This window comes from Sturnira hondurensis, unplaced genomic scaffold, assembly GCF_014824575.4.
Source record: "Sturnira hondurensis isolate 20B ecotype Veracruz unplaced genomic scaffold, ASM1482457v3 Scaffold0004257, whole genome shotgun sequence".
NCBI lineage: Eukaryota > Metazoa > Chordata > Mammalia > Chiroptera > Phyllostomidae > Sturnira > Sturnira hondurensis.
The window spans coordinates 3,680,892-3,700,244 of NW_028076888.1; the positions used below are offsets into that span (position 1 = coordinate 3,680,892).

The 19,353-nt window shown below is 46.6% G+C and overlaps 1 protein-coding gene across 4 annotated transcripts in view; it reads right to left on the bottom strand.

Annotated features, from left to right (window-relative positions):
- The window catches only part of PRDM2 (PR/SET domain 2), a 118,057-nt gene extending 99,686 nt beyond the window's left edge, over nucleotides 1–18,371 (bottom strand). For 3 of the 4 annotated variants that reach the window (XM_037045190.1, XM_037045188.1, XM_037045189.1), the window contains exons 1-2: nucleotides 18,346–18,362; nucleotides 1,866–1,937 (exon numbers count right to left, since the gene is read on the bottom strand). In XM_037045190.1, the coding sequence (XP_036901085.1) occupies nucleotides 1,866–1,874 (9 nt within the window). In that variant the 5' untranslated portion in view covers nucleotides 1,875–1,937; nucleotides 18,346–18,362. Of the gene's footprint in view, nucleotides 1–1,865; nucleotides 1,938–18,345 lie in introns of all 4 variants that reach the window. The other variant, XM_037045191.1, reaches the window with a different exon arrangement.
- Nucleotides 18,372–19,353: the final 982 nt, after the last annotated feature.

The following is a 19,353-nucleotide window of genomic DNA, read 5'->3' on the forward strand; positions in this document are numbered from 1 at the left end:
CTACATATCATGCAACTAATATTCCTCAAATAATGAGAATATAACTAAAGATGCTGAAAATCTTACTCATAAAAAGCGGACAATTTTTACAGTACAAATAAAAGTTTCACTCCTGCCAGACCGATCACACTGTGCCCAAGTCAGAAACCACTGGAGACGGGCGAGGACACTTTTCCACCGACAGTCGACATTTGGCATCAAAGGCAGTCCTCCACCGATCTGGTATTAAAACTTGTCAAAAGCAAAATGAAATTGTAAAAGAGCCAAAAATTGAAATGATTACAACTCTTTCGAATGGCACGTGGAATTCTTTTAAACTCAAGCTCATTTGATATAAATGAAATATTAAAGCAAAAGCGTGACGTGTCAAAGAAATAATAAAAATAAAGCACTACTAGCCAAATAAGATATAAGAATTAAAGTATTATTAAGCCTAAGGTTAAAGCTGTGGCCACTGATATAAACGATTTGAGTGAGCCAACAAACACGATGTCAGTATTTCAATTCCACTTCGGAGACACTCACGATCTCTCCAACCCAAATTCAAGACCCCTCTAACAACAGTTCCCAGGCCATCAGAAAAGCAAGTTCCTTCGGGTGACAAGGTCCACGGGAAGAATCAGCCCCAGCACGGGGAAACACACGAAATCCATGACACACACACGCCCAGAGCTACAGTGGGCAGTGACTGTGCAAACCCACTCTGCTCCTTTCCCTCCCCCATTTTACCATCTCAAAAATAATTTGTCTTCAAAAGCATGTCAGTAAATCTCCAAGTTTTAAAATAATAGAAACCATGTGGCCCATGTGTTCACCAGATTCATTTTTTATGACATACGGCCCTTTGTATTAAAATAAACATATTTTGATAAAGAAAGTAATGAAAAGAAATCAAAGAATCTATTCCAAAAATTTCACATCTCTCAATGCAACACAGAACTGAATTTATTAAACTTGGCCACCCAATAAAACTGGACTTGTGATCTCAGTTAGAGGCACCTGTAAATGATAAAAAGGTGCCCAAAGTTTCAGCTGATGAGGGATACAAAATATTTTCAAATCTGGTAGTTTTAAGCTAAGCACTAAAAATCACAGACTTCCCATTTTTAAGTTTTGTCCTTCATATTTTTTAAATGTGGTTATAAAAATTTCAAAAAAGAATGGCTCTTTAAAAAATGTTTCTGACACCCATAAATTTCTATAATTGCAAGTGAATAATATTAAGATCAGAAAATAAGAACCCTACTTTAAGATACATTAAATCCACTGGTTCTGCTCATCAGAAGGAGCACCCTTGAGGCTACAGAAACATCCATGGCAGAACTGGTTCATCTCCAGGCACCCCCCTGCCCCCGCCCCCTGAGCACAGGGGCACATCTTACAGTTCCGTATCTGCCCTCTTGTTTCTCTTCCATGAACAGGTTTTTCAAGGACAAAACAGTTTAAAGTTTCCCATTTGATCAGTTTTGGTCTCTAAAAGAAAAATCTTCCCATCTTCTCCTTTCAACCAATGGGGCTTTACAAAATAAAAAGTATTAAAAATGAAAACTTAGTAAGCTTCAAAACAAAAACAACAAATTAGCACCAGAGTAGCAGGGGAGAGGTGAAAAGAAAAAGAAAAAAAAAGCCTAAACTAAGGTCCGTAAGAATGAAGGAGCCTCTGCTCAGGGTTCCAGAGACGCCAACCCAGCCCCCAAACAGACACTCCACAACAAACACAACCGGGGAGCAATGGATGTGTTAGTGGTTGTAAGAACAGGAAGGAAAATCTGGGAGGAAATTAATGTGTTACTATCCTTTAAAAATCAAAAACTAGTCTAACATCTAGGTAATGTATTTGTATAAATTCTTACATTTAAACTCACCTGATTCATTTTCAATTCCTGTTGTGTTCTGAAAAGATACACACAACAAAAACTTCTTTGATTACATGAGCCCTAAAAAGAAAAACAGACAATTGTAATATGTACCTGCCTACAAATTTACAGTCACTTAAAACCACATACAGAACTACAGAGTTTGCTCAAAGGGCTATTCATACAGCAACTCCACGCCAGAGCAACTTCCACCTACGCTGAGAGCTTACTTCACAGATTTATTATCTACAATAAAACAGATTTCTTGCTAACCTTTACCGGGGATACATTGTACTCCGCAAATGAAAGCAGACTCGTTAGAATTACATCAAATTTCTGCTTTGGAATTGCATCATTCCTAAGAAGAAATATGTTAGCTTTGTTACTAGAAACACAAAGCCTTGCTGGGCAATTGCAATTATGCAATGTAATCGTCCTTCTCTTACTTATATTGACAGTGTATTGAATACAAGTACAATCAGACCCCTTTGCATTATTGTTTTTCAAGTTCTCGAAGTACAAAGGTGGATTCAATAACATTTTCATTAGGAGTTCTCTTTGAGGAACAGAACAAACACCTTGTAGTAAAATGCAAATGTTTTAATAAAAGCTATTTAGAAAGAACCGCGATTATTCCTTTAATTTTTTTCTACAATATATTCATAGTATCATAAAATAACGAGAAGACCAAATCATTTCTTACAAATGCATATGACATACTTGTTTCTAAACAACGACCTGTGGAAATGGTCACCTGTGCAACATACGTCCTAAGAATCAACTGAAGGCCTTCATTGTACATGAAAATCAAGCCAACTTTAAGTAGTACGTCCACCGTATTCTTTTCTGTTTTTTAAAGACTTTATTTACTTTTAGAGAGAGAGAGAGAAACATCAATGTGTGAGAGAAACATGGATCGGTTGCCTCTGGCGAGCTCCCCAGATGGGGTCCCGGCTTGCAGCCCAAGCACGTGCCCTGACCAGGAGTCTAACCCGCCACCGTTTGGTTAGTGCCACAAGCCCACCGCACAGAGCCACACTGGTTAGAGACCCACAGCAAAAATTTGAGCATGCACACAGACACGCACCATCAGGCATAATTCTCCTACTTCTGCGTGAACTTCCTTCCGATTTCTCCTTCCCAGAACCCCGAGATGCTGCTCACCTTGGCACTTTATGTTCTGATTGTTAACAAACCCAAGAACACGTCACTCAACGGCAGCCTTCGCACGAGAAGAGAACACTGCCTGCCCACTCTCACGACCAGCGGTGCTCTGCCGGTTCGCCCCAGCTCATCGGTCAGGTCAGCGTGGGGTATTTTCCTAGAGCTACTGGACTGGGCCACACTCACCCGATCACCTGAAATGGTCAAAGGCGCTACCTTTAAGTTAAGGCCTGGTCATTTGAACTGGCTTTGGTTCATCCTCGGCACAGGAAATGCATTCCCTAACTCGCGCCTTGTTGGGCGGCTCAGTACAGCCACACCAGTATGAAGTCGTAGCAAATACTCGGTGAATACAGTTTCACATAACTGGAGGTTAACCCATGACGTCCATCCCTTTCTCATATACATGCACTTCTTGAGCATACAACCTGTACTGAATGTAACTGGTCCTTTTTTATGATACTGGAGATGGTTATCAAGTTACAAATGTAGAACTGGGTGTCCAACAGTGACAAGACTAGTGGCCCAGGAGGTGTGCCCGCCCGACCCCCTCTACCACAAATGCCTCCTGACGGCTCCAAGGTTCCCCTAGGAGAAATCTCGTGGCATCGCAGGACCCCCGGAGTGAATAAAGGTCAGGGTTTTCACTTGCCTTCTCACTAAGTTTTAGAGTGGATTTACCAACATTGGCCACAAGGTGTTTTCTCTTCAAGGAACAGAACAAAAAACCCTACAGTAAAACGCAAATGTTCCCATGGAAGACGTGGGTGAAGAGCTGCAGCGATGCAGACAGCGCCGTTCACAGGACGGCTCCAGCTCCTCCCAGCGGCTAACGGTGGTGGGAGTGACCAATGGGACTCAGATTTAAGGAGACTAAGCACTACCAACGGGTAGTTACAAAACAGTGTTGGGGGTATGAAGTGCAGCACAAGGAATACGGCCGAGTGTTGCAGTAACTATGCAGAGTGCCAGGTGGGAACCTGGAATGCCAGGGACACTTTATAAAGTATATGACTGGCCTGCCTCTATGCTGCACACCTGAAACCTGATACAAATACTGAAGAGAGCCTGTAAGGGAGTAGGGTGGAGGCAAGCAGGCCTGTTAAGAGGCTGAGCCCCAATCTCGGCAAGAGGTGATGGTGGCTTCACCCAGGTCGTACAAGAGAAGTGAGAGGGGACTGACCCTGGACACATTTGAAAAACAGCCCACAACTGGATGGCAGATTAGGTGCTAGGCAGGAAAGGGGGGAAGTCTAGGGTCACACCAGGGTTTTACCCTCGGCATACAGAAGCACAGAGCTGCAGTTTTCTGAGATGCTGTCTCCTTTTCATGTGCTTTTCATTTGGTTTTTTAAAACACTTTTCTCCTTCCCTTTCCTCCCCTTTTGCAGTTGCTAGTTCACAGGCACAACTCAAACAGCGGGGACACCCTGATGTCTAAAATCACCTAACTGAAATATTAAAGGGCAGTCATCCCTCGGAATCTCAGGGGACTGTCCCCAGGGACACCCAAACCCTCGGATGCTCCAGCTCCTTAAATAAATCGGCAGATCTGCATACAACCTGCACACATTCCCCCACATAATTTAAATCCTTTCTAGATTACTCATACCTAATACAAGGCAAATGCTATGTAAATAGTTGTTCCACTGTATTGTTTAGGGAATAATGACATAAAAAAGTCTGTAACTATTCATCACAGGCCTTGCTCCATTCTCCACCGTACACGTCAGCAACAACCTGACTTAATTACCCTGCATATTTTCAATCCTTGGTTGGGTGAGTCTGCAGATGCAGAATCTGTGAATACAAGGGGCCAACTGTCCTTAAAACATTTCATTCTCTTATTTGGTATCTCAATGAACCTCAACTTCTTCTTAATAAAAAATTTACAATATAATTCAGATTGTTACATGATCAATAATCTCTGACTTTCTATACTGTCTGTTCCCTCTTTGTCCAAATAGAAATGTACTCATCATTTCTTTCTAGAGAAAAGAAAGATCTTAACTTTTTTTTAAGAATTCACCACATACCTGCGAGCTTGGCCCCTGTCAGTCACTTCTAACCCTGGTGACTAACACCAGACCCTCATTTTCCCCCCCTTGACTCACAACGTTGCCAAGTTATGTATCTAAAATATCTTATAGTGTTAAAAGCACTGCAAACCCAACACTGACTTCTCTAATGATATTTTTAAGTTAAACTTTGTATTAATTGATACTAAAAACAAGGGACATTACAACGAAAGAGCTGACGCTTTGTCTGAGGGCACTGCAGTCAGGGCTGGGCAGCGCTTCCTTCTGAGGGGCTGCTCCTTCCTTCCGGCCGTGAGCACCGCCCTGGTGCAATCAGAGCCAGCAGCGCCCCCACACATTGTGTTTCTGACCATCAATAATAGCTACCCACATCCCCAAATACCGCCCCAGCCGAGAACCTCTGCACAGCAGACTCTAAAAGTAGTGACTGAGTGACTTCCTTAACATTCGTCCAGCACCACAAAACCCCGCACAAGCGTCCTGCGGCCCCCCGTGACTTCCACACGCAGCGGGGGCTTCAAAGGCGTTGTTCTCACAAATCCACTTAACTAACACAGACACATCAAAGGGCAAAGTTTTATCCAACGTAGGATCCTATCAGCGTAGAAGCAGAGAGGAATCTTTCCACCCACATCACTGAACCTTAACAATTCTATCAAATTTGTTAAAATGCGTAACAATTAAGCTCCACTGGTTTTCCCAAGGTAAAGACTGAAAATATTAAAATTCTTAGGACTTCTCTGACCCAAGCTATGCCTTAATTGCTTGCTTTCTTTCTTTTTTTTTTTGTATTTCTATGTCTGACCAAAACTTCTTGAATATTTCTACATATCCCTCTCATTCCACCTTGTTGATGTGTATCAGATAAAGGACATTAGGCAGATACACAAATACAGAGCATGTAACTATCACCAACTATACTTTACTAATATTATATACTCCTAGAAAAAATTAAGAGCTTGATCTTAATTTTTGCATATACAAGGTTTTAATAATATACATGTACTTAATTTTTCAAGATATTCCAAATTCTAGGACAAATCGTCCTTACAAATATTTAACTTAGTAATCTTATAAAGATGATTTGACTATACATGAGAAATATCAATGCAGCAATAATAAAATGACGGTCTTGAATCAAATACTGGTCCCTTAAAGTGTCATGACATTAGCAACTGTGTAGGCCGCTGTCACCCGATATGGAGGCCAGAAGCTAGAAAACAGAGGACCAGCCCTGCGGCCTGGCCGTATCTGAATCACCCACCCGCAGTGAGAGGGCAGGTTAACGAGACAGGCACACATTCAACAAGCTGGACTGTCCTGTCTGCCCTCTGGGGACCTGGAAAAACTACAAAACTGTACGAAAGGCAAAGAAAAAGCAATTCCATTTCTTTAAGATACACATCTCAGAGGGAGGGCAGAGGGTCAGGAAAAGAATTATTTTATTTGATTTGCATATTCACCTATAAGCCACTGATACTATTTTGTAATCATTCTTTTGGATCAGCGTAGATCTTTGGGGGTTATTTGTAAAATAATTCAATTTTCGACATTCACTTAGAGGTCACTAATATTAACTATTTTAAAATTACTTTCTGAAGTTACAAAAGTCCACATTGAAATACAGACACAGAAGAAACTATTTAAATTTTAAGACTCTGGAAATAATAACATATAGCTTATGGACAAATAATAAACAAAAATAAGAGAACTAGTATGGTTATAGCATGCACTACATGCAAAAAAAGCTTTTTAAAAAAACATTTTGTGGAAAAAGTCTTAGAAAATTTATGACCTACATTTAAACAATGGAATACTACACAGCTGTAAAAAAAAAAAAAACAATGAACTCTTATGTTTTGCAACAACATGGATGGACCTGGAGATTATGATGCTAAGTGAAATAAGCCAGTCAGAGAAAGACAAATACCACATGATTTACTCATATGTGGAATCTAATGGGCAAAATAAACCGACAAAATAAAACCCGAGGCACAGACACAGGGCACAGACTGACAGATGTTGAAGGGAGGGGGTGGGGAGGACTGAAACAGATCAGCCACAGAACACACACATGCACAGAAGCACAGCCCCAGCACACGGGCAACAATGTGGCGAAGGCAGGGAGCGCTGGGTGGAGCGGGCCAAAGGCGGGGAACATGGGGGACATCTGTAATGGTGTCAACAACAAAAAATATCTTTAAGAAGTTTTATAAAAAAGAAGTAAAAGCAAGTTACACTGCCCATTTAATAAAGAATGTAGGAAACAATTTCTTCCTTAAAAAAAAAAAAAAACTAGGACCTACATAAGAAAAATATTCTAGCCCTGGCTGGCGTAGCTCAGTGGATTGAGCGGGCCTGCGAACCACACGATCACAGTTCGATTCCCAGTCAGGGCGCATGCCTGGGTTGCAGCCCAGTTCCCAGTTGGGGACATATGAGAGGCAACCATACATTGATATTTCTCTCCTTCTTTTCTTCCCTTCCCCTCTACAGATAAATAAATAAGATCTTTAAAAAAAAGAAAAATATTCTAAAACTACATCAAGCAGATCTCTCATGTTAAATAAATATGAAGTAGCAAACACAGAGATGAATAAGCTATCAGTGCAGTAGATACAGTTTTTAACACTGCTTTTAATTTACTCTGACCAAAAGGTTCTCGCAATTCAGAAACTCCTGGAAAAATAATCTGAAAGTCTAGAAAAATCTAGGGGGGAAGTTGGGGGTGGGGGGATCCAAACTATGCCAATTTCTCAAGAAGAATTTTTATTAATTTACAAACATAGCTAATGTACTGTTATAAAAAACTACCACTCCTCATTCCTAAAAGAAGAATGGAATCACCAAATTACAACCTATAAATTCTAGGTTATCAATATGAAAACATTTAGCACCTATTCACTGAATTAGCAAAAGCACACAATTCATATATATTGAATCTGCCCAGGAATTTGCTAAATGAAAAAATCATTTTCTTTTTCTAAAGTGACCAACACAGTTTCACCACAATCATCTAGAGTATCTACTTTCATGCTAAAATACCTCCAACTTCCCTTTTAAAAGGCCGACTATATTACCAGATTAAGTAAGCTAAAGCAGGGAAGAAATCAAACCTGCTGTGCTTATCAGTGTCACAATGAAGACACCTGGGTGGGTGGGTGTGTGTGTGAGGAGGGAGGGAAGACAAGGACTGAGAACACAGCAGACGTCTGGTGAGTTGCTGAGTCGGAGGGTGTGAACTCTTACTGCTGGAAACTGGTTGCTCAGCTCTCCCACCCTCTAGAGTGATCTCTACCCAAGGCAAAGAAGCAATAGTTTAACAGAGTACATCACACACGGGAATGTCCCTTCCTCCGAAGTATGGGAGAGACACAGGGACAGCGCACTCACCAGTAAAGCCAGCAATCTCTCCCATTGCGATCCATCGGGTTCCTCCACGAGACCCAGACCACCCAGGGGCCCTACCCCCTAAATTCACAGAGCGAGTGTCCTGACTCAAATCTAAGTAAGGAAGCAGAGTTCAGCACTCTAGTCCAGGTGGGAGAATGTGATACAGACAACAGTTTCCACATTAACAGACAGGAAAAGCAGAGGGTCTGCTGTTCTGAACGATTTTAAAGTGACAGAGCTCCAAGGAGCAAACGACGCTGATTAGAGCTTTTGTTTGCTCTAAGTTCAACCACAGCCCTGTAAAATGTTAAACGAGAAACCTGTGGATACAGGAGGAGAGCACCATAAATCTAAATCCAGACGACGGCGCTCTCGGAGGATTTTCCTCCCTAGAATCTACTTTGAGAAACGGGGGAGAAAAGATTCAAGGGAGACTTTTCAGAAACACTGCTCCAAGCCTCCACTAATAAAGCACCAGCTTGGAACAAACACAGCAGTTGCTGTTTGTCATTTACCTGGTTGGTGTCATGGACAGCTATCAACACATGCTCTCCCCTTCTCTTCTGATTAAATTCACACATCTGTGTCATTCATTATATCGTAGTGAATGTGTAATCTATTACATCGCAAAGTTCAGGGTCAGTTTAGGATTTCTACAGTAATTCCCTCCCACTCCACAATTAACACTACCTAGTTTCTCCACAGAAATTAAAACATATTACTCTCACTAACAGTAGGATATTCCTCTCTCTGGTGCTAAAAAAAAAGTCAATTTTCCTGGATGAAGTAACTCCATCCTATCCAAATACTCCTGAATTAAAAAGTTAATTTCTTTATTTTTAGTACTAATTGCTAAAAACCACAGATGGAAAAAGCCCACATGAAAAGGCGGGCGGGTGAAAACACACACGCCTTCCCAGCAGTCGCCGCTCTCTGCGGAGCGCTGCGCCACGGTCGCGATGGCCGCCGCCTCCAGCTCCCTCTGACACGCGCGCCCCAACCCGCCGCGGATGACCCGCTCTGCGAAACAGCACGGACATCAAAGAAGCTCCTATAAAATGACACATTTCTAGCATTTTCCCAAGTTAGATGCATAAAAACTTGATATTACAGAAAACTAAGTTGATTCCTTCCTAACACTCAAATGCCAAAATTTCTAAACCAAGATGCCACATGATACTTCATTTCACAATTCCCAAAATAAAATGTATTCTCAGTTAACACCTTTACTGTTTTTCCACTGGAGTTGCCAATATGGGTGCTACTTTTGTGATTAAACACCCACAATTCAGAGATTTTTCCGGAACCCTACGAAACACTTCCCTTTAAACACTTCCCATTTAAACTGAATTTCCGGGGAAAGGGACAAAAGCTTCAGTCGGCAAAACACTGCACACTGGTCCTGGCCCTAGGCATCCACCTCATCCCAAGGAGGCTCCCTAAACATTAGGACAGTCACTTACAAGTGGCTGCTCAGAGCAGCACGGGGTTTTCCTACACAGAAATGTACCTGGGAACCCAGGTTACACAACTGCATGTAATTGATCAGGGGCTTCCTGAACTCACACGTGAACGACCTCAAGCCAAATCGGAAGTTATGCCCCATGGAGGGAGGATTCACCACACTCTGCTGAGGCACACACATCGCCACAAGCTTCTGCACATCTTCCCCCAAACTTATTGAGGTGTTTACTATTTTGGTAGGGAGCAACTCTTACTTTAAATAAAATCTGAGGTTTCAAATCTATCCTCTAAATATGTCACTACTTCCCTTCTCAAGAACATTTTAAAATAGCAATGCTGGTACATTTCTCTACAGTTTAAGAAGCTCTTGTACATACATGAGTTTTATTTTTTTTAAAGCAAAGTAGGTTTCCTCAAAATAAGTTATCTGCAGTTCTTGTTTCAAGGCAAAGATAAATGCCTCCTCATTTACGATAAAAACGAAAGACTGCCCGCGGCGCCCCGGCCGTGGAGAGCCGGTGAGATCCCAGGAGACACACCCAGACGGAAGAGTGGAAGACGAAGGACCCGGCTTTGTGAGCGGTACAAGGGACGGGGCAAAGCTGCCCCGCTCCAGGGTCAGTAGGTGCAGAGCAATGACAGACTGGATGGGATGGCGGGGGCGGGCGGCTCCGGGTCAAACGCAGACTTGACCCTGTGGTTAGGACTCCCCAGACCTGTGTGAGGAGTAACTGCCCCACCCACCCTCCGTCCGGACCCACTCCAAAGTCCTGACGGCCTTTATCTAGGGGTGGGAGAGGAGTCACAGGCAAAGCCCAGGGGCGCCTGCAGGCCAGAGGCCAGGGAAGACCTGGTTTCAGGACTGCCCATCAGGAGGGTGGCTCTGGCCACGTGGGATGGGCAGCCACGTGGGATGGGCAACAGGGAGCCAGGAGCAGTTTCACACTGCGCGGGTGGGGGGGCAAACCAAACCACGTCTGGCACTTGAGGAAGATTAAATCGACAGGGAAGACGGAGGGCAGGTGGGAAGAAGGCAGCCACAGAGCGTGTCTTCCAGCACCACAGGAGGTGAAAGAGGACAGTGAAGATGAGCCCACAGGGGTGCTGGGGCCACTGGAACAATGAGCATATTTTAAGGGCAGAGCAGCCAGGGGTAGGGGTTAAATGGAAGGTGATGAGCTCTGTTTCAGAGACTGTGAGGGGAGCCCAGACATCCGCACGGAAAGCTGCATCCTTCAAACGGGGGGGCGGGGGGGGCGGGGGGGGGGGAAGGCCCCCAGCACTGACCGCCTTGCCCTCAAGGCTGCAGGCAGAGATTTACACGTCTTCGGCCACAAGCAAGTGCCCAGGGACAGAGGACATCACCACGGGAAGGAATATCCAGAGAGAAGAATAGAAGCGAAGGATCTGGCCTGGTGAAGGTATGGGACGGCCAGGGAACAAGGTGCCCCCACCACGTTCAGCAGGTGCGGGGCTGTGGGGCTTGGGGGGGAGGCCAAAACAGAAGGCCTCCGAGAGAACTTGGAAGGGTCTCTCCAGATGGCTGTGCCACGTGACCCCTCAATATCTACTGTATTAGGAGAAATTCCTAAGGAAAAAAGCTATGAATGTTTTTGAAAAACCTACAGTATCTCAAACTGCTTACATTTTCTTTATGTATTCATCTCAAAACGTCCCAGTGAAAGAAAGAAATGCTCACAGTGCCCACTTCACAAAGAGGAAGAGGCTAGGGGGTGACTGGCCGCCCCCGTCACTGCCGGAAATGAGGGTCTCTGGCTCCCTCTGCAGCCAGTTGGCTCACTCCCTGCCCGGAGGTGGGCGCAGCCCAGAGGCCAGGAGACCGCGCTGACACCGGGTCTGTCTCCCCAGACAGGCGGCCAGCCCTGCTCCAGGGCCTCTAACAGGCGGTACCAGGGCCTCCCCATCAAGAATCTGTGTTCACCCCAAGGGCTCTCCTTTAAAAACTCCTACTGTCAGACGGGCTTTCAAAGTAGGTCTTTGGGAACTATGGCCAAGTCCCTAAAATAAGCCTTGCAGAGCACGCAACATTCAGAATGTCATTTTTATACTCCACATAATGCCGAATTTGTATTGTCTTCAGAAGGTCCTGGGAAATGTACAGGATTCATACCAACTCATGTTGTTAGCGTTTGGTGAATCTCAAACTCTTTTTAAATTTCTTTGGCATCACTTAAATTAGTTGAAGATGCCACAGAACTTCCCCACCAGAGATGAATGTAGTCTTGAGGGGTCGATTCAGAAGCCCCTACGAGGTCTGTAGGTTTCGCCAACTTCCAGAGAGGCGGCCCACGGTAACCAATCCAATGGTCGAACTCAGCTCTCTACACACCTCAGGCAGGCTGTGCCAACAAATAGTTCAGCTCTTTCACAGCAAAGCCTATCGTATGATTTATTACAGAGCTACAAAATACTCTTTTCCCCAAAATGGCTGGCAAACATGCAAGCTATCTAGTGAAACCTCCCTCTAGCGCACGTTCTGAAGGGCTAACAAATGAAAACATAGTCTAGGCATGACATGGACCAAGACTCTANGGGGGCGGGCAGCTCCAGGTCAAACGCAGACTTGACCCTGTGGTTAGGGCTCCCCAGACCTGTGTGAGGAGTAACTGCCCCACCCACCCTCCGTCCGGACCCACTCCGAAGTCCTGACGGCCTTTATCTAGGGGTGGGAGAGGAGTCACAGGCAAAGCCCAGGGGCGCCTGCAGGCCAGAGGCCAGGGAAGACCTGGTTTCAGGACTGCCCATCAGGAGGGTGGCTCTGGCCACGTGGGATGGGCAGCCACGTGGGATGGGCAGCCACGTGGGATGGGCAGCCACGTGGGATGGGCAACAGGGAGCCAGGAGCAGTTTCACACTGCGCGGGTGGGGGGGCAAACCAAACCATGTCTGGCACTTGAGGAAGATTAAATCGACAGGGAAGAGGGAGGGCAGGTGGGAAGAAGGCAGCCACAGAGCGTGTCTTCCAGCACCACAGGAGGTGAAAGAGGACGGTGAAGATGAGCCCACAGGGGTGCTGGGGCCGCAGGAACAATGAGCATATTTTAAGGGCAGAGCAGCCAGGAGTAGGGGTTAAATGGAAGGTGATGAGCTCTGTTTCAGAGACTGTGAGGGGAGCCCAGACATCCGCACGGAAAGCTGCATCCTTCAAACAGGGTGGGGGGGGGAGGCCCCCAGCACTGACCGCCCTGCCCTCAAGGCTGCAGGCAGAGATTTACACGTCTTCGGCCACAAGCAGGTACCCAGGGACAGAGGACATCACCACGGGAAGGAATATCCAGAGAGAAGAGTAGAAGCGAAGGATCTGGCCTGGTGAAGGTATGGGACGGCCAGGGAACAAGGTGCCCCCACCACGTTCAGCAGGTGCGGGGCTGTGGGGGTGGGGGGGAGGCCAAAACGGAAGGCCTCCGAGAGAACTTGGAAGGGTCTCTCCAGATTGCTGTGCCACGTGACCCCTCAATATCTACTGTATTAGGAGAAATTCCTAAGGAAAAAAGCTATGAATGTTTTTGAAAAACCTACAGTATCTCAAACTGCTTACATTTTCTTTATGTATTCATCTCAAAACGTCCCAGTGAAAGAAAGAAATGCTCACAGTGCCCACTTCACAAAGAGGAAGAGGCTAGGGGGTGACTGGCCGCCCCCGTCACTGCCGGAAATGAGGGTCTCTGGCTCCCTCTGCAGCCAGTTGGCTCACTCCCTGCCCGGAGGTGGGCGCAGCCCAGAGGCCAGGAGACCGCGCTGACACCGGGTCTGTCTCCCCAGACAGGCGGCCAGCCCTGCTCCGGGGCCTCTAACAGGCGGTACCAGGGCCTCCCCATCAAGAATCTGTGTTCACCCCAAGGGCTCTCCTTTAAAAACTCCTACTGTCAGACGGGCTTTCAAAGTAGGTCTTTGGGAACTATGGCCAAGTCCCTAAAATAAGCCTTGCAGAGCACGCAACATTCAGAATGTCATTTTTATACTCCACATAATGCCGAATTTGTATTGTCTTCAGAAGGTCCTGGGAAATGTACAGGATTCATACCAACTCATGTTGTTAGCGTTTGGTGAATCTCAAACTCTTTTTAAATTTCTTTGGCATCACTTAAATTAGTTGAAGATGCCACAGAACTTCCCCACCAGAGATGAATGTAGTCTTGAGGGGTCGATTCAGAAGCCCCTACGAGGTCTGTAGGTTTCGCCAACTTCCAGAGAGGCGGCCCACGGTAACCAATCCAATGGTCGAACTCAGCTCTCTACACACCTCAGGCAGGCTGTGCCAACAAATAATTCAGCTCTTTCACAGCAAAGCCTATCGTATGATTTATTACAGAGCTACAAAATACTCTTTTCCCCAAAATGGCTGGCAAACATGCAAGCTATCTAGTGAAACCTCCCTCTAGCGCACGTTCTGAAGGGCTAACAAATGAAAACATAGTCTAGGCATGACATGGACCAAGACTCTAAGAAGGAATACTATACAGTACCAAGAAAAATACTATAAGCATATTTCACTCCAAATGAACCAGATTTACTGTGCACAGTAACTCTCACACCTCAGGGAGGGAGGTGGGGAACAGAAGGCACTCTCTTTAAGAAAGAGTATTGAAAGGACACACGCATTCATGCCGGGGAAAGTATGCAGATATTCCACACTTCAGAAAGCCATGCCATCACCAAACCGTCCTCCAATATATCTCTGTCATCACATTTTATCATTAAGTTCTAATGAAAGTAAAGAACACTTACCCCACATTTAAACTCAACCTATACTATCCATACACCTAAGGTTTACAAAGATGTGACAATGACACTTCCCTCACCCAGGGACAGTTGCATTAATGATGCGTGTTCGCCATGAAGCTGAGTGAGTGATCTCCACAACATAAAGTAGTGAGTTAAAGTTACCTAAGCACTTGGTAAGAAAACCTTATCTCCTCAGGATAAACCCATCATCTCTGGCACCTGTGAACTGGATGTTTTTTAAAAAAGAAAAAAGAGGTTTTACTAGAAAAACTAGTTTGTTTCCTACCATCAGTCTTCAAGGGGGTGCTCCATCCAGTAAGTCTCATTTTTCCGAGAAAAAGAAGCTGTTTCTGTGCTATTCAGTGCACTAGATCACCGGCTTACGTTATCCACAGTGCACCGACTCTATGCAAATGCATTTAAATTTCCTAGTAATTTCATCTACACAGTGAGGAGACGGGTCCTGTGTCATAGTCTCCAAGGTACCTCCCATTGCTTCATCCTGCGCAACAAAAGAGACCCAAAGCAGAACCACTGAAAGTGACCACTCAAGTTGGTCATAAAACCAAACACAGGAGGGAACTTCACAAGCCATTAGTCCTTTCTCGGTCTTCAAGGCAGACTTCCTGTCAGCCACACAGTCAATTCTGAGCTTCCCATAAACTGCTTCAGTGACGCTACCATCCTGTTAGATGGGCTTTCCTTTACTGCAGCAGCTGAGAACTGGGGTGATTCTGCCCCCCAGGGGCATCTCTGGCAATGTCTGGAGACTTTATCAGTTGTCCTGACTCAGGGGGCGTGATGCTGGCATCTCATGAGCAGGGACCAGGGATGTGCCTAAACATCCTACAATGCACAGGACATCGCCGACCACGGAACCAGGCAGCCCAAGGTGTCGACAGTGCCGAGTCGAGGTTAAGAAATCCTGCTTTCGTGGGACCTCAGCCCTGCTCTCGGTAATGGAGTCCACAGCTTGCGGTTGCTCTGCAAAGATGATTTTTATGGCTCTAACTATAAACTTCTAAGTTCAAAAGGAGCCAGAACACCAGCCCGGACCTCTAAGCAAATGCTGGGAGGGGGGACAGCGTAGCTGATGGGCACCAGGCAACCGCACAACACTGCAGGCACGTCGGCACCATCAGCAGTGACGCCTGTCAGGCAATGTCCCTGTCATCTGGAAACTCCCTGGATCGCCATGTAAGTTTGACAACTTTCCCCTACTGTCCCTTTCCGCTCCCCAGTATGGCACTTTCTAGTGACAGCCGAATTTGGGTTTTTTTCATTTTTCCCCTGAGTATTAAAAATAGTATGAAAAGTAAATTGAAGAGATGAAAATAGTAAATAACCCTAAGGTGCTTTCCATCCTGGAAAGTCTATGATTTCACAGGACATGAAAGGTTTGTAAATCAGATCTGGAACTTGAAAAGAGATCAGCAGCTTAAAGAAACAGTCCCGTGAATAAATAAAACATCTAACGTCAAAGAATCATCAAAAGAACGTGTGTGCAGATCTATGCGTGTAACTGCACAGATCCAGCCCAGGGAGAATGGAGGGGCTGAAACTAACTACACCAGTAGGGAAAATACATCTCCAGGGGCTAAAGAACAGAATGTACATTCCACAGCTCTTGGAAGATTACAGAAATTTAGAATTCACAACAGAAAAAAAAAAGGCTTTTTAAACAAATCTCAATGAAAAGGCAATCTCAGGTGACAGAAACCTTACTAATCAATATGGAATTGATAAATAAATCATGGCTCATTCATATACCACGTAGCCATTAAAATCGTATGGAAGAAACCGTGATGGCATGGATATACGTTCACAAGGTCTTACAGGAAGACAGGTCACAAGCAATGCAGACAATATGATAGCAACCCTGCACAGAACACAAACACACATTAGTGAACACGTTTACATAAGAAACACACGCATGCACGCCAAGGGAGACAGTGCTCAGGGTGGCCATCTGAGGAGGGGAAGGCTCCGCCTGGTTTCTACTCCTTGCGCCCGTCTCTGTTTTCTGATTGCTCCACAGTGAGAATCTCTTGCAGTGTTTTGAACATGCAAAAGTAACACATCATTACAAATTTAAATAGTAATGTTTTAGGAGCTGTCTACAAAAAAGAAAAAATCTGAATATGCCAACTTTTCAAATTAAAGAAACCAGTTTCGGAGCCAACAAAAGTGAACCTTTAGTGGGCATTGTTATTATGTACCTGGCGCTTTCTAAACACTTCAAATGAACTAACATTTCACATCAAATCAAAAAAGATGTAAGAAAAAGGCTGGAATTCCACAAGCTGTGAGCAAATGTTCGTCCCACGGGGGCCTTCCGTCTCAGCTGCCACAACCCGAGATGAAGGGCTTGGCTGTGGTCATCTTTACAGGACCCTCGTCGTCTGTAAGGAAGCTTCTAAAGAAAGACGCAGCAGCGGCTTGCCACGTTAAAAACAGAACCCTACTAAGAACGTGGGACTGTATGTCTCACTTCCTCCTCAATATTAATTTCGTAACGTGTGAAAAAACGTAAAGGCCTAAATGTTCCCAATACTTGGACGTAACCACTGGTCAAAGGGATACGGTGATATATGTCTAAGAGAATCGTTGAGTTGTAAAACGCTGTGGTTGCCTCTAACAACAATAAGCCTGTAGCCAACAAAAACTTAAAGAGGTATATTTTAATTGTGTTCTGGGTAGATCCATTTTGGTTCCTGGTTTAAGGGATTTAAGGACCTAGTGGGAGTCACCAAAAGGCGTTCCATTTCTAAAATAAAACCTCAAACAACACTGAATGAAGAGGAGGGGCCAGCATGGGTTTCCTCTGTGGGGAATTCACACAGCTGCGTCCTGAAGGCAGAATGTGGCTTCCCGCTGAGCCGAGAGGTCGGTCCCGCAGGTCACCCGTGATACAAGGTGGCCCAGCCGTGGCTCGGTGGGTTGGAAGGAAGCAAGTGGTTTGGGAATAAACCCTGACCTGTTAGGTTCCCTTCACGTCTCACCTGCCACCATCAAAAATAGGTTCGTGAATATCTTCATTGACAACAAAGAATCTACAAATGCACGTACGTCAAAAATAAGAAACGCCGGTGGGTCTACGACAAGAATACGAAGGGAGACAATTTCCAGGTTAGAGCCGCACAAAAACTATTTGGCAAACACAAAGACGCAAGACGCAAATTAAGGCTGCAAGTGTGAAAGACACGCACGGTTTGCACACAAAAGAAAAGCTGCAAAACGACTTGAAATTAGAACGGCCCCAGGACCCCGCGTGAGCCTCCTCCGGGGGTGCTGAGCCCCCTCCCAGGGGCCAAGCCGCCGCGCGCCCCGCGCCGCCACACCGCAGCCCCCAGCGTCCCGCTCGCCGGGCGCGCGGTAAACCAACGGCGACAAAGCGAGCCCGCAACTTCGCCGCCGCCCGCCCCAGGGCGGGCCGGGGTGCTGGGGCGCCGCGGCCAGGGAGCCCGGCCGCCGGCGGGCCACTCCTCGTGCTGGGACTCCCGCCGGCCCGCGACGCCCGGACCTCGGAGTGGGCGAGTGGGCGCGTCCGCGCGTCCGCCCGCCCGCCCGGCCCTGCGCGCCCGGGTCCTGGGAGGGTCGCCGCCGCCGCCGCCCCGCGGGCAGGGACAAGGGTCCCCCGCCCACTGCCGTCCCGGAAGTCGCCCGTCCCGGTAGCTTCTTACCTGCGCCCCCCGCCCCCGCGCCTCAGAGCGCCGAGAGCCGCCGCCCGCGCCGCCGCCACCCCTCCGCACGCTCCGGCGCCCGCGGCCGCGGCGCCGCCATCTTGGCCCCGGTCGGAAGTGACGTCGGGCGGCGCCGGCCGCGGCCTCGAGAGCCGCCACCACGGGCGCCGTCGCGGAGGCTCGGCCGCCCGCGCCCCGACGCGCAGCCTGCGCGGTGGCCCCGTCCGGCCAAGCAAGGAGAAAGCCTCGGGTCGCTCACCCCTCGACGACTCTCGCTGCGGGGCCGGTCCTCGCGGGACTCCGTGGAGCCCACGGCGGCGCCTGTAGAAGAAAACCCCAGGGGCCAGCCGTCTGACCGCTCCGGAGGATTAGGATTCTGCGCGATTGAAAGACGGCAAGAATCCACCGCCTTCCATAAAAGGCGGAGAGGAGGCAAAACGGGCTCATCACTAAGAACCATCAGCCCCATTCTTAGCTCGTCTCCAGAGGGCCGGTCCAGTTTAACCAAAACAAATCAAAACTCCAAGAGGGCAGATGCAGCTCAATTTATTGCCTGCCTACCGTGGTGCCTCACACCATTCTAGGTGTTGTGGCTCTGGCACAGCTCGTGATACCTCCGCTGTAAATAAGTCCTTTTGGAACTAATTTACATAGGAGGACACAAATAGATGACCCGGGTGCAGAATGCTCCCATGGGTGTGAGTTGAGTTGAATTGGAGGTGGCTACTAGGGGATGGCTAGCAGGCAGTCGGAAAGGAGGCTGGAGACAGAGAGTTGGGGCAGAGGGTGATATTTAAAGCCGTGAGCACTTCGGGTAAAGTGATGCCCCGAGAAGGAAATCAGTCCATACCCTAACGAATAGGCACTGGGTTAGTGCAGGCGCACCTTAGAAACACGAGTCCATTTATGTAACTAAGGCAGTGATTCTCGACCCGCGTACAGCAAGAATCTCTTAAACACGCAGTACCTGACTATTGAGTCCGTGGCGCTGACCTTTTCCCTTAGAGT